The sequence below is a fragment of the Lates calcarifer genome, linkage group LG12, assembly GCF_001640805.2.
Source record: "Lates calcarifer isolate ASB-BC8 linkage group LG12, TLL_Latcal_v3, whole genome shotgun sequence".
Taxonomy (NCBI): Eukaryota; Metazoa; Chordata; class Actinopteri; family Centropomidae; genus Lates; species Lates calcarifer.
The window spans coordinates 27059663-27074735 of NC_066844.1; the positions used below are offsets into that span (position 1 = coordinate 27059663).

Genomic DNA, 15073 nt, shown 5'->3' on the forward strand with positions numbered 1-15073 from the left:
GATGAGAGCCAACTGTAGACAGACAGTGCCATCTGCTGGATGTTGGAGGTCACTGTTTTTTCCCTTTTTCCTTTGAAATAATTCTAATTGTGCTTCATTAAAAGTTCTCTTGGTTTCATGCGGTTCTCTCTCTCATTCTAAAGCTGGAGTGGTGTGTTTGGACTGAGGAGGACTGTGTGTGGTCGGTGCAGTGATTCCCTATGATCTGCTTTAACTTAAAGAAAGAGAAGAGAAATCGATGACAGTTGTAGACCCAGCTGTGAGGCAGGTGAGGACAGCTGAGAGTATACAGGAATATTCTCTGTCTGAGAAGAGAAGGCAGAGTTTTCAGGAGGGACGTGGGGGCGGAGCGGAGGAACTCCGCGGCGATCCTTTAAAATGTTCTCTTCCTGAACTTGGTGAGTTTCACTTTCCGTTCAGCCTCAGTGTCAGAGCTCAACACCGCGGAACGGCACGAAAACACGGAGTTAAGCTTCACCTGGCGCTGATTTCTCCTCCGTTTAAACCGTGAAAACACCGTTTGTCAGCGTTTAGTCGACCTGACGAAGCAGCTGTCGGATGCGGGAACGGGACTTCGACAGTCCGAGCTGAAGAAGTTGGTGTCAAACTTGTTTCTAACAAACAGATCTGTTTGTCTTTAGTGCGATGATTGTGTCATACATGTGGTGTTACCTGTCGTTTCAGGTGTAAGAATGGCCTCTGAAGTTGCACCGAAGGTCGACTTGAAAGAGGGTGAGCAGCTCGACTCAGTTTCGGTTTTGGGATTTTGTTATGATCTGATCGACCGTCCCGGTCTGTCAGTGTAGGAGAGCAGCAACTTCATCTCTGACTCAGTGAGAAGAATATTTTGTGTGTGTGTCACAGTTTATTACTGATCTGTGTGTGTGTGTGGTGTGTGTGTGTGTGTGTGTGGACAGTGACAGCCAGAGTCAGTCAGAAACGAGCTGCAGAGTGTTTCTCTGTCCAGTGTAACACATACTTGTTTCTCCTTTGGACCATGTTTACGTGTCTGTGTGAGGAAGGCCCAGACAGACAACTACACACAATATCACATAAAATACACAGAGCATCAGTCATGAGTCAGATGAGGGTTTGAACTCTTCCCTCTCTGTGCAGCGGAGGAGCTAGCTGTCTCTCTGAGTGAAGCCCTGAGCAGCGGGGACAGTGAGGAGGCCGTTAAACTGTGTCACAGGCTTTCACAACTCTGTGTTCCAGTGTCTGTCACTATCAACAGCCAGGCCTACCCTCAGGACTCCATCAGGTGGGTGTAGGCCGTGTGTGTGTGTGTGTGTGTGTGTGTGTGTGTGTGTGTGTGGTGTGTGTGTGTGTGTGTGTGTGAGACTCCCGGACTTTGGCCAGATGTTTCCCAAAACTGAAACCCATGAACCCTGTTTGCTCCTGTGGGGGGGCGAGGACTGTTTATTTTCAGAGTGAATTATGTAACGTATACAGGCTGGGGAATGCAGGTCATGTATGAATAACACACGCCTGACGTGCTGTGTTGTTTCCTGAAGGCTGAAGGTTGGAGTGGAGGATGCTCAGTCAGATACCTACATCCCAGTGACTGTGCTGGTTTCTGCTGGAATGACAATCGCACAGCTGAAAGACAAGGTAGTGATGTGACAGCACTGTAACTACATGAACACAACATCCTACCAACCTGTAGCGACTCGTCAGTCACTGAACAAACATATACCATGTTACAGTGTGTAGTACATTCTATGTTTCTGACGCCACGTTTTACAGCATGAGATTCTATTAGACCACCTTAAATGTACTGACTGATGCGTCTGTCCCTCGTTTCACCAGATCAGCCATGACTTCGGGTTCCACCCTCTGCTGCAGCGCTGGGTGATCGGGAAGCGGCTGGCTCAGGACCAGGACACGCTGTACAGCCACGGCGTCCGTCACAACGGGGACCAGGCCTTCCTTGTTCATCCTCTCCGCCCAAGCTGCTCACCTCACGCGCCATCAACAGAAACAGGACCAGGAGCAGCAACGCATAGAGGGTCAGTAACACAGCAGTAACACAGCGACATCAACACTCTCTGTTATCACCAGCCTCAGGCCCACAGTGGAGTTAAGTCTACGTACTGGGTGTATCGAGGTTTAATGGAATAATAATCTATTCTTAGGCATCGTGGAGTCGATGGAGGCGATGCAGCTTTTTCCCAGAGGGCTGGGGGGAGGTGGTGCTGACAGGGCAGAGAAGGCAGCTCCTCCTCCACCTAAACCCCCGACTGCTGCCAAACCTCCTGTGCCTCCTAAACCTCAGGTCAGAATACAGACTGTGTGTTAGACATCGTGTCTGCAGCTCAGTGTGTCTGCATATATTCCCACACAGTGTGTGTCCCAGGGTTGTTGCACTCATACTCTATATCTGTGTGTGTGTGTGTGTGTGTGTGTAGCTGGGCTGGGCCTGTAGTCAGTGCACATATGTGAACAAGCCAACACGTCCCGGCTGTGAGATGTGTGGAGGGGAACGGCCAGAGGATTACGAGGTGCCTGAAATCTACCAGCCGGACCAGGACGAGGTTCTGCGGATCCAGCAGGAGCAGCTGGCCACGCTGCAGTACGAGCAGGTAACAGAGCTCATTAACACACACACAACCAGAGGTTCAGTCTAATTTATATCTGATTTTGACCTAAGCTCCATCACTTAGACTCATCACACACATGGTCGTTGGGTGGTGGTCGCAGTACCCAGTTAGACAGGTTCACTTCACTGATCTGCTTTACATTAATGAAGCTTCAGCAACTTCAAGCTGGTTACACTTTGTTCTGTGATATTCTACTTCTACACGAGTGTCACTCTGTGAGGAGCCTGAAGTTATCTGTGATGTGATGGATGTTCAATAGACAAACTAACATTCTTCATCATACTGTATTTATGATAAATGCAGAACCAATACATGACACTTCTTCTCTTCACAAACAAATAAACTGCTGCATGGAAAAGCAAACAGAGCACCAGCAGAGTCTGTTTCACTTTCTCTTTTTTGGAAACACAGGATTCTGATGTTCACAATGAGTCATGACAGTTTGTGCATGTCTCTCTCTCTCTCTCACACTTGGTAATGAAGGCTCAGCGGGAGGAACGAGAGAGGAACTACATGCATTTGTTGGCAACAGAAGAACAGAACCTCATCCCCAACGCCACAGAGGTCGACTGTCCCATCTGCTTCTCCACCCTGGAGCCAGGAGAGGGCATCGTGCTCAGAGAGTGTCTGCACACCTTCTGCAGGTTCAGACAGGAAACAGCTGTGTTACACTTATGACATCTAAGTGATAAAAGTCTACACTGTGTTTTAACATTTTGTGCATCTCCACATTTTTATTGTGTGTCTTTGTTCAGGGAGTGTTTAAAAGGAACAATAGTGAACAGTCAAGATGCTGAGGTGTCGTGTCCAGACAAATGTGACAGTAAGCTACTGGACCGAGAAATCAAAGAGGTGAGACAATTAAAATGAGCACAGTAGCTAATGTAAAAGGACTCATCTGATTGGTCAGACTAATAACAATACAACAGCTTCCTCTTCTTCAAACCCTCCTAGAAAATGTAAGAACCTGTAAAAACCTCAGCAGGTTCTTGTAAAGGTGTCAGTATGACAGTGTGCACTGTCTCTGTTGTTGTGTACTGTGTGATCCTGGGAGCAGCTGCTGACTGAAGAAGAGCACCAGCGGTTTCTGGAGCTGCGTCTGAGCATCGCAGAGAGCCGAGCAGAGCACAGCTTCCACTGTCAGACTCCAAACTGTCGAGGATGGTGCGTCTACGAGGACGAGGTCGATGAGTTCCACTGCGAGCTCTGTGATGAAACCAACTGCATCCTCTGCAGGGTAGTTCCTACATTTATTCCATTAACTGAGGAAGGTTAGTAACAGTACAAGCATTAAACATCTGCGATGCTGTGTATGTTTCCAGGCCATCCACAAAGGAATGAATTGTAAGGACTACCAGGACGACCTGCGCATCCGAGCAGAGAACGACCAGGCGGCTCAGCAAACCAAGCAGATGCTGGAGGTAGGTCAGCCTTAAAGAACACGTGTCATCATCATGTACGTCATCATTAGAGCAGGAACAAGCCTGTTTTCATCATTTCTGTGCCAAAATAACAAACCACTTCCTGTGCAGTGCTACAGTGTTGAGCCTCTGAAGCTGATATTTTACTTTGAAAAGTAATCACATGGAGCTTTTATATTGCATAATGGTGTGTAAGTCTTGTATGATTAATGATGAATAGAAAGTGTGTGTTGCTCAGGCCTCGTTAATCTGGTGCTGATGGAGTCCGTTTCTTTAGCATGGCCTATAAACTCTCTTTCTTCTCTAAGTTGAACTCTGAGTACGTTTCTGACACTGACTGAATAAGTGAAGACAAATACTCTCATAACTGTTTAATGCTGCTGTTTTTTTGTGCTTTGTAAAATCTTTTTGTACAGCACAGGTTCTTCAGCGCTGACTGTCTGAGTGGTTGTATGTTTTATGTATTTACTCTGTGTTTCACCACAGACCATGCTGCAGAACGGGGAGGCCATGAAGTGTCCACGGTGTGACATCATCGTCCAGAAAAAAGACGGCTGTGATTGGATCTGCTGTTTGAATGTGCAGGACAGAGATCTGCTGGGTCACCAAGCAAGCTCGCTGGGGGCCGAACGTGAGACACACACACACACACACACACACACACACACACACACACAGTGCTCTATAAACACATTTTCAACCAGTGTTGTTTCTGTGTGTCTGAGCTGTGTGTCTTTCCACAGGGAAGTGGAGACATATCTGGTGGGTGTAGATGTCGAGTCAATAATCAGCCCTGCCATCCAAACTGCCAGAACTGCCACTGAGGCCAGCACACTAATGAACACGTATGATAACATGCACTATCTGAAGAAATGCAGCCCTCAGCTGATGCTCAGGCCTCTGGTTTAATGCTGCATTCATGTGTTCTTTTGATTTATTTTACAGACTTTCAGCCCTGGTCTCAGTGACAGGACACTGCTCTGTAGTTGTCCTGCTTCTGAGGCTCAGCTTTCTTTAATGGTGCAGTTACTATAGATAAAAATGCTTTATACCAGCTATGCAAACTGCAGCTACATCTTCCACATCTCTGCACTGAATAGGATCTTCTGCTTTAAGAACTTTTTGTGATGAATCGATGCTCAATATGAAGTTTATTTTGACCTCTGGTGGCTGCTGCTTTCATCACGACTCAGTTTGATGAGACAGCCATGATTCTGTGCTCAGCATTTTTAAGGCTTTTACTCTAATACGGTTTGTAAAAATGTAAATCACAGCCAACAGGTTAGAAATAAGGAATTTCCTTCTTATGTGAAGTACGGCTTCAACTAATTAACTACAACCAACATTCATTCATGAATAATTTATTGTTTTCTTTTTTTTCCAACATCTCATCATCTCGTCTACAAAACACCAGAACAACTGAATAAATGTTAGGATTACTGGAGTAACTAAACTGTAACTAAACTGAACAGAAGGTTTTATGAAGCTGACGATTGATAAATGATGACAATTATTGATTAGTAACGGGAAATGTAAACAATGGATTTTTCTCTGTGTGGTGAAGGACGTTGTTTTAAGTGTTTACAGTGAATGAATGTTCATAATGTCAAACAAGCTGCTCTTTAAAGTATCAGGTTTAAAACAAGGTGGAGAAATAATGATGCTGTATTTTTGTAAAGTATCCAGTTCTGTAGTTCTCAAGTGTTCATTCCATAAGATTTATAGTAACCAATGCAATTAAATGTGTACAATATACCTGTATGTTTAAGGGGTTTCACCTTTACTCACCTTTGTCTTAAATAACTTTAGTTTGTCTTCAGTCATGTCAGATGAAATGAATAACCTGAGCCTTTTAGAGGAAGTTCACCTCTGCTACTTGAGCAAAAAATATGCCATTAAAAATCCTTTTGCTTTTAAGTTTGATTTACACGTTACATGTTATACTTTGTCAGGTTTAGTTCAACATTCTTCAGCTCTTCTTTTTTGTTTTTAAGCACCACTTGTAAACTACACATTGGATTAAATGAGATTGTTCAAGAGTGACAAGTTTTTCAGTTTAATATTAAAATGTGCAGTGTAATCATTCATTGCCTATGGAGACAGTGCATGTATTTAAAGCTTTAACTTGTGTTACACTGCACTCACAGGCCTTCTGGTATTATTGGAAAACAATGAAATGTTAGTAATCAAAGTGCAACTGAAGTTAAAATCTATCTGAGGCTGATGAAGTAAAGCTGAAGCTGACAAAGAGCAGCTGAATGTAACTAAAGCTCATTGAACTAATCCTGATAAATACAGATACAGATTAATTTAATTGTATTAACTTATTCAGGTTAACGATGTGGGAAAAAACAGATTGATGGAATGGTTTAAAGGTCCAGGTGGATCCTCCGGATCTGAAGAATATCTCTGCTGTATCAGAACGGTGTTAAAGTCCCTCTCCGCTCTGTCTGACCTTCACTGTGCAGTCGTGCATTAGTTTGACACCAGAGGCCTGTTTCACCTTCATCATCACAACTGGTTTACAACCTAATCATGGTCCAATATACAACGTACTCAGGTGTGATTTGGATGTTTCTGATGTGCAGCTGTGTCCAAACAAATAACACTGTTCAGTTTCACTCAAGTTTATTAGCATTCTCTTATACAACTTTACATTAGTATGACAGTTTTATTATAACAAAATAAACATGAACATAAAAGGCAGAAAAAAATCAGTTAGTGCAATGAAAATAAATGAAAACCGCTGAGTGCAGATACATGTTGCATTACAATACTGCTGAACAGCTACACAGGCACCTCAGAGCATCCCTGGACGTCCCAGGTCACCTTCATCAGTCTGTCGATGTCTCACCAGCTGAGTCAGTGGTTCACTACAAAGGCAACGAATCGATGGAGCAGGAATAAAGGAATGGGATGCCCAGGTGTTCAGCTCCTAATGTACAGCAGCAAAAACTAATTCTCTCAACACGTCACTCGAATTACTTCAGCAGAACGTTTTAGTTGACTGGTTTTTGTCCAATGAAGGTGACCACAACTCAGTTTAGATGAAAGCAGATTTCAGACCATCCAGATGAACAGTGAAGTGCTCTGATAAACTATTTGCTAAGTCTTTTCTGTGAAGACTATTTGGGTGAGTGCCGTAACACTGACTCATACGATAGCCCCTAATTAAAATGTGTGATTGACTGAAAATGACTGGAACACTGGAATGACCTGGACTCACTCTGAAATGCTGCTGGTTCTACTCTGAGTGATCCAGTTCACTAAATGGCATGTATTACTTGAAAAGGCTCAGGTGCTTTCTAACAGTAGGAGTGAGCAAAGTGCTGAAGCAGACTGGGTCCTCTGGGTCCTCACTGTGCCACCCCAAAGACTACGGTACCCACTTTTTAACTTGCTATTTATGGCAGCTCTCATATTTTCTGTTACCAGGCATTGAGTGAGTGAGCGAGTCAGTGTGTTGCTGAGCTATGAGGAGAGACTTAATCATCTACTCCAGGAAAAGTGAAGCAGAAAACATGTCCTATTCATTTGGGGCCATGAGACACAGACACCCTTTAAGGTTGTGCAACCAAACAATTAAGTAACTGGAAAGCTCTTGTAAACTTTTAAATATGCTTGATTTTTTACTTCCTGGACTGTGAAAGCCGTGCTTACACAGGGTACGTTTACTTTGATAACACCAGAAATATTTTGACCCCAACAATGATCCAAAACTTAAAATGTGAAGTTGAGGGTGGCAACTGTTGACATGTTTTAAAGATACCCTGTCCAAAAGAGGAAAATCCATTTTCTTCTGTGATCAAAAACAACTTGAAAGGGCCAAAATGACGTAAAAACGTCATCATGACCTTAAAAAGTGGCTGTGTGACATGACCATGTCTCTGTACAGACTGTGACAGACCTAGAAATTAAGAAACAGTAAATTATACAAAGAGAGGATTCTACCAATCCTCTATTTGGTCTCAGTCCAGGTATCAAATAGATAACAAATTGGTTGCGACCACACACACACACACACACACACACACACACACACACACACATTCACCTCAGCTCTCTTAATTGGCAGCAGTTTCAAGTGTAGTGAGTCCACCAAGCTTTCAGCATAAATCTCTGTGAGCATAACTCAATATCAGATTATCCTAATACCAAATATAAATAAACTTTAATAATGACACCATCAATAGAAATACAGTCTCTTCATTAGACCAGGATGGATTCTTCATTGCAGCTGTAGCGGTTGTACTGCTGCGTGCTCTTCAGGAGGATCAGGACTCTCAGCCGGGGCCTCAGAAGCCCTACACAGAGTAGGATGTTTGGTAACATCCGAGAAAATAAGACAGGAGCGTTAACTGGTTTAGTTTAGAGAAGACACTCCATTCAGTGTTATCGACCGCAGGGTTTGTGGTTTGATTTCTTAAACAGACCCACCAGCTAGGTTCAGTCAGGGACAGATAAGTGGGAGTATAGGGGTAAAAGAGGAGCAGTTCAAGGGAACAGGTCCAGTTTGGGGGCCCACTCCAGAGCAGTGTTGACCACAGCCAGAGCTGCTGCCCCCAACGCCACCGTCAGACCCATGACAGCCAGTCGAACAAACCGGCGTGCCGCTGAGGGCCGAGCCACTGCCACTACAGAGCCGGCTGCTGGGCTCTCCAGCGCAGCCTGTTTCTGTCTGCGTCGGCGACGGAGAACAGAGTCCGGTCGCTGCTGAGTGGATGCAAGGTCAAAGTCCTTAAAGGTAGAGGCTGCCATGCTTAGGAGGTAAACAAACAGAGAGAGACCAAGACAGACAGAAAATGAAAGGGTTAATGAAAGAACAGCGAGGAGTTGTTGAGAAGCAGAATATGAAAATTACAGTCAGTGTGTGAATACAGAAGCAGAGAAATAAAATATTCACGGCACAGAGGGGTGTACCGCTCTGTGAAGGTGAGGTAAGCCCAAAGAGACGAGTACCTCTCATGTGAGACAGCTTCTTTAGCCAGTTCAGACGGAGGAAACTGGACAAAGAGGTCTCCTGCTCGGCTGATGAGCGTCTCATACGGCAGATCCTGGGGAATCTGAGACAGCAGGTGATGAACCATGGCCATGTCACATTCACAGTCCAACACCTCCTCCTCTCTGTACAGTACGATCTGAAAAAACAAACAACACAAGAGACAAGAATGAAATGCCTGAACCAGGGCTCACTTTCTAAACCTGATCTGCCACTGTTTTTATGCTATAATAAAGGGATAAACGTACTGATCAGCAACTCATCGCAAAAGATTAATTAACAGTTCGCAAGTGCAGTAAAGGTCAAGGTGTCATTACATTCTGGCAACCTACAGTTCACAGTATCAATACAGTCCATCATTACACAGTCACACACACAGGCCTCTGCTCAGAGACGGTCTAAACTGAGCAAAGACTTACAATAAATGGACACATCATCAGAGTGTAACTGTTGGCCTCTGGCTCACAGATCAATACATTAAGCTCATAAATGTTGTTGCCTTTGGAAACATTTCATTAATTCAGCAGGTTCAGTTCATGCACTGTAAATGAAGTGCAGATTACAGGGAACTCACCACAGCAGCAAAGTAGATGGGCATCAGTGGATGGCAGGCCAAGAAGAAGTCATACAACCGGACAACATGGCGGAAGTCTGACAGGACGTGGCCAAACCAGGTGATCAGCCAACTAAGAGCAAAGACGGTGCCCACCTCAGCCCTGAGAATGAAAACATGTTATGAGACCTGGAACTGGGAGTCAGACACAGAGGGTAAGTGACATGTCAACTCTCTGAGTGTGAGGACTTAATGACCTGTGTTCTTAAGTCTTTAGAGAAATAACCTGAGCTGTCATAATAGGATCAGTGTGCTGTAAAAGCACCGTCATCCTTCTCATCACCAACATCACCATCAACTGCTGATGTCTTTATATCTTATTCCAAGCGGTTTTTAAAAACATGGAGGAGGATACTGCTCTAGGTCACAGAGTTAGAGGACACACAACAACCACTGATGGCAACAATTTATAGAGCAGATACAAATGGTATTAAAGTTCATAATCATAAAGCAGACTCTGACTCTTTAACACTTTAGTTATAGCTGCCTTATCTGGATCATCACTGTGTGTGAATACTACATAATGAAACAAAGCAAAGTGTCATGTCTGACAGGAAACCTCTCACAGGAGACAGAAAATAATCAGATTTGACCTGTTGTCACTGAAACAGCAGAGAGCCTTACTGTTGCATGAAGTCATGCACCTCTGGGTTGACCCTCTCAATGATGGGCATCAAATAGTTAAGAATATGTTTTGTGTTGTCCATGGTGGGATCCATGAAGTCCCTGAGGAAGACGATAACACAGAGAGCATTTTTAAGAGTTAAAGGAGAGAGCGGATGAGGTGAGGGACATTTTTAGAAAACTGATAAAAATAGGTAACAGGCAAAGTACCTGAGGTGATGTGTGGAGAGCTTTTCCACAAGAGCAGTTGCAAGACGCTCTCCCAGGACCAACAGAAAGGTGACAACAATGTCGTGGTATCCTTGGTAGTAGTGCAGCTGGGGGTTACGTTTCAGGACTCTGAGGATGATGTCAATCAGCTCTTCCTGAAGACCCTCCCTCTGCTCGTCTGGCATACCTGTACAAATCCACACAAAATAAAGTTAACACACCTGTTAGTTTATTTAAGCTTTGGGTACACCACTGCATCAACAACCCTGTGAATATTAAGGCACCCAATACCTATTTTTCATGACCAATTCCATTGTAATTCGACTTAACTTAGTCTGGCCCATGATTTCACAATTTAGAAACAGTGCATATTCTAGTCCTCAGCCAAAAAGAGGATAATCTGACTAATTAAGGAGCATGAATGGTAACATTCATTGCTGCTTCACCTACTGGTTAGGCCTGCCAGAAAGAATGAATGAAAAATAAATACATCATGCAGTTCATCAGTATAAGTAACAACTATCAATTCTACAGTTTCATTCTGAAGGAATGTCTCATTTCCTCCTTGTGACTGACAGACGTCACAGTTTGGCACAGATCAAAGTTCACTGAGATCAGAGCTTGCAGAGGCTGAAATCTTCAGTTCAGACATTTTTTCCTCCCACCAGTAACACAGTCTGCGTGCAGCTCCCTCAAGTGTTGTGTTAAATTGACAGATCTTGTTCTGACAGTGTGAGTATTTATACTTGTGAGATGGACTGGCACAGATTCTAGCAATGCAGAGTAGACAATATTAGTAGTAACAAAGTAATAACAAATCTGTTTCCATACTGAACTGATGTGGAGGACAGTAAATGTAGAATGTAGAGGTGAATATGTGGCTTTATGAGTCAGAAATGGTGTATTTGGCACTGGTACTGATTATCATAACAACTCTAATTTTCACTTCATTCCAAATGAAAACTACTGTGGAGCTTTCTCTCAGGTTCAGACATAGAGTAAAAACTCCCTTGACTTCCTTGACACATTAATTTGAAAGTCAGTAGGTTTAGTGCTGAGGACTGCTGCACCACAGCTTGACTGTGTGTGTTCATCTGTGAGTATATCCTCTATATCTCTCTCTGAAACTGTAGAGCTGACAACAATGTATATGGTCAAACCGAGTGGTTTGTCAGTACTTACCAGGTGGGAACCTCCTCAGTGAGCGCTGCACATCCAGCAGGACTTGGTTGTAGTCCTTGTTATTCTCTCGCTCCACCTTCTCTGGACAAGACATGTCACTGTTAGCACTGCTGTAAGAGTCAAATCTGTAAGAGAACCTACACCTGCTAAGACTCGGTGTTTACATAACCACCGTGCATGGTAAGGAAAAGTATGTGTAATAGCGTGTACAGATACGGAGCCTAATTTACTCTGGGCTAACGTGATACCTGGCTCCTGATCCAGGACTTGAAGGGGGACGTTGAGAAGCCGAGGCCAGACTTGACATCGTATCTCATCAGTCAGCAGTCCTCCCTCACTGATAGCCATCCTCCTCAGAGCTGCTACATCCACCGGACTCACGGTCAGGGCCTGTGTGATGTCCGCAATCTTCCTCTTCCGTCTGCTGTCCCAGTCTGAGACACACAATAAAGCACTGTGTTTGACTAGCTAGCATGTGTTGACTTTTAGCTGGCAACTGTTATTTTACATGCAGCGCGTTATATGGGACATAGTTAGCTTAGCTAACTCTGACATACACAAACAGCCGTGTTTTCTCTAAATTAGAATAGATCTGCAGACTGTCTTTACTGGTGAAATATCCAGAATATAAATATGACAGCTCTGACTGGAGACAGCTAACTTAGCGACACGTACCGTTACCGTGTTTCCCATTAACCGGTGAAGGTGAGGCACTAGCACTCCTTGATTTCCTCATTTTTGTCCTCCACTTCTTGATGTGTCCTTGCTAGAAAACATTACCTGCCATCCTTTTGTCCGGCCAACCTCGATATACCCCTGCGTGACTGCCAACAGGAAGCTAGCCGTGTAATTAGCAAGGCCAGCCTCATACAAACACGACCCGACCGTTAGCTGCTCGGTGTTAGCTAGTCACCAAGCTGACGCTACATCGCCCTGGTTCCGAACCCAGTATTTTCAGAAACACGGCCATCGTTATTCGGACTGACGAACTGATTAACGATTAGGAAGCAGCGCTTAATAGCAATACGGTGTGACAGCTGGAGCGGCTACATGTTTACACTGGCAGCAGCGACCAATGGGAGAGGTTAGCATTAGAGATCCTCCCTGCTCAGACTGACTCATCACGACACGTAGGGTCAGGATGATGGGAGGTGACGAGGAGGCGTTTAAAAGTCCTGCATCCAAAACTTTACACCAGTAAAAATCTAAAACTATAAGCATTAAAATATACTTAAAGCACTAAAGAGTAAATGTGCAGACTGACCCATTTCAAATCTACGAATAGTATCTTACTGAATTGTAATTATCGAGTTATTTACTCATTTTTCACTCAGGGATCAGAAAGTTATATCTTAACCTATGATAAAAACAATATTTAGTGATGCGAGGAAACAGAAGATCGTCAAGTACAAGTATTAGTAGTAAATTATAGGTTAGCTCTTTACTGAATAGATAGGTAAATAGATAGATATCACTTAAGTCCCACACTATACAAGGTAATAGTTACCTTATAAGTATTTGTTATTCCTCCTATTTGGACCACCTCCATAATTCCGCATAACCAAGACAGGCAAGGGGGCGGAGCCCAGGGCTGACAATGGCAATGACTATTGCCAGGACAGCCAATGGGGTAGAGTCCAGAGTCCAGGGCTGGCGATGGTGTAGCCTGGTGCCAGGAAAGTCAAGGGGGTGGAGTCCAGAGCCGATAATGGCATTGATTGTTGCCCAGACAGCCAAAGGGGTGGAGTCCAGAGCCAGTAATGGCTTAGCCTGTTGCCAAGACTGTTAACAAAAACAGGCAAGGGGGCGGAGCCCAGGGTTGGGAATGGTATAGCCTGTTACCAGGACAGTCAAGGGGGCGGAGCCCAGGGTTGGGAATGGTATAGCCTGTTACCAGGACAGTCAAGGGGGCGGAGTCCAGAGCCAGTAATGGCGTGGACTGTTACCAAGACAGGTAAGGGGGCGGAGCCCAATGTTGGGAATGTTGTAGCCTGTTGCCAGGAAAGTCTATGGGGCGGAGTCCAGAGCCACTAATGGCATTGACTGTTGCTCGGACAGCCAAAGGGGTGGAGTCTAGAGCCCAGCCCAGGGCTGGCAATGGCGTAGCCTGTTACCAAGACAGGCGTTGACTGCTGCCAGGACAGCCTAGGGGGTGGAGTCCAGAGTCCAGGGTTGGCAATGGCGTAGCCCTGTTACCTAGACAGGCAAGGGGGTGGAGCCCAATGTTGGGAATGTTGTAGCCTGTTGTCAGGGGGGCGGAGTCCAGAGTCCAGGGCTACTGATGGCATAGCCTGTTGCCAAGACAGGCAAGGGGGCGGAGCCCAGGGCTGACAATGGCATTGACTATTGCCTGGACAGCCAAAGGGGTGGAGTCCAGAGTCCAGGGCTGGCGATGGTGTAGCCTGGTGCCAGGAAAGTCAAAGGGGTGGAGTCCAGAGCCGATAATGGCATTGATTGTTGCCCAGACAGCCAAAGGGGTGGAGTCTAGAGCCCAGCCCAGGGCTGGCAATGGCGTAGCCTGTTACCAAGACAGGCGTTGACTGCTGCCAGGACAGCCTAGGGGGTGGAGTCCAGAGTCCAGGGTTGGCAATGGCGTAGCCTGTTGTCAGGGGGGCGGAGTCCACAGTCCAGGGCTACTGATGGCATAGCCTGTTTCCAAGACAGGCAAGGGGGCGGAGCCCAGGGTTGGGAATGTTGTAGCCTGTTACCAGGAAAGTCAAGGGGGCGGAGTCCAGAGCCAGTAATAGTGTGGACTGTTGCCAAGACAGGTAAGGGGGCGGAGTCCAGAGTCCAGGGCTACTGATGGCGTCAGTAGCCCTGGACTCTGGATCACCAAGACAGGCAAACATTCCCAACACTGGGCTCCACCCCCTTGCCTGTTTTGTTAACAGGCTATGACTCTGGACTCCACCCCCTAGGCTGTCCTGGCCTAGGGGGTGGAGCCCAGCTCTGGACTCCAGCCCAATGTTGGGAATGTTGTCAGACAAGGGGGCGGAGTCCAGAGCCCAGGCCTAATGATGGCATAGCCTGTTGCCAAGACAGGCAAGGGGGTGGAGTCCAGAGCCGATAATGGCATTGATTGTTGCCAAGACAGGCAATGGGGTGGAGCCCAATGTTGGGAATGTTGTAGCCTGTTGTCAGGGGGGCGGAGTCCAGAGTCCAGTAATGGTGTAGCCTGTTGCCAAGACAGGCAAACATTCCCAACCCTGGGCTCCGCCCCCTTACCTGTTTTGTTAACAGGCTATGACTCTGGACCAGGACAGCCTAGGGGGTGGAGCCCAGCTCTGGACTCCAGCCCAATGTTGGGAATGTTGTTGCCTGTTGCCAGGACAGACAAGGGGGTGGAGTCCAGAGCCCAGGCCTAATGATGGCATAGCCTGTTGCCAGGACAGGCAAGGGGGTGGAGTCCAGAGTCCAGGGCTGG

At 45.7% G+C, this 15073-nt stretch overlaps 2 protein-coding genes across 4 annotated transcripts; one reads left to right on the plus strand and one right to left on the minus strand.

Annotated features, from left to right (window-relative positions):
- Positions 1-365: 365 nt before the first annotated feature.
- Positions 366-6922, plus strand: rbck1 (RanBP-type and C3HC4-type zinc finger containing 1). Its single transcript, XM_051074419.1, is given in 15 exon segments — positions 366-595; positions 685-732; positions 1117-1261; positions 1515-1611; positions 1810-1929; positions 1931-2009; positions 2136-2275; positions 2409-2582; positions 3084-3244; positions 3356-3452; positions 3658-3837; positions 3923-4021; positions 4508-4597; positions 4599-4652; positions 4765-6922. Coding segments are annotated over 14 exon segments (1557 nt in total). The 5' UTR covers positions 366-595; positions 685-692; the 3' UTR covers positions 4846-6922.
- Positions 6633-14113, minus strand: tbc1d20 (TBC1 domain family, member 20). 3 transcript variants are annotated; one of them, XR_001964006.2, is made up of 9 exons: positions 12325-14098; positions 11898-12083; positions 11650-11730; positions 10468-10654; positions 10258-10359; positions 9595-9736; positions 8981-9159; positions 8459-8780; positions 6633-8325 (listed from the first exon to the last, which is right to left on the minus strand). XR_001964006.2 is itself a non-coding variant. In XM_018703841.2 (8 exons), the coding sequence occupies exons 1-8, from the start codon at positions 12383-12385 to the stop codon at positions 8250-8252; spliced, it is 1014 nt and encodes a 337-aa protein (XP_018559357.1). In that variant the 5' UTR covers positions 12386-14113; the 3' UTR covers positions 6633-8249. The 3 variants fall into 3 exon arrangements, 2 of the variants coding, with proteins under 2 accessions (XP_018559357.1, XP_018559355.1); XM_018703841.2 differs by lacking the exon at positions 8459-8780 and having other exon boundaries at positions 12325-14113; XM_018703839.2 differs by having other exon boundaries at positions 6633-8780; positions 12325-14073.
- Between the last annotated feature and the right edge of the window lie 960 nt (positions 14114-15073).

Bases quoted from the DNA above. Each gene is read 5' to 3' on its own strand.
- tbc1d20 (XM_018703839.2), bottom strand. From the start codon at position 12,385: ATGAGGAAATCAAGGAGTGCTAGTGCCTCACCTTCACCGGTTAATGGG. The intron at 10,360-10,467 runs GTACTTTGCCTG...CGTCTTCCTCAG, and splicing joins CTCTCCACACATCACCTCAG to GGACTTCATGGATCCCACCA. The intron at 9,160-9,594 runs GTGAGTTCCCTG...TTGTTTTTTCAG, and splicing joins CCATCTACTTTGCTGCTGTG to ATCGTACTGTACAGAGAGGA.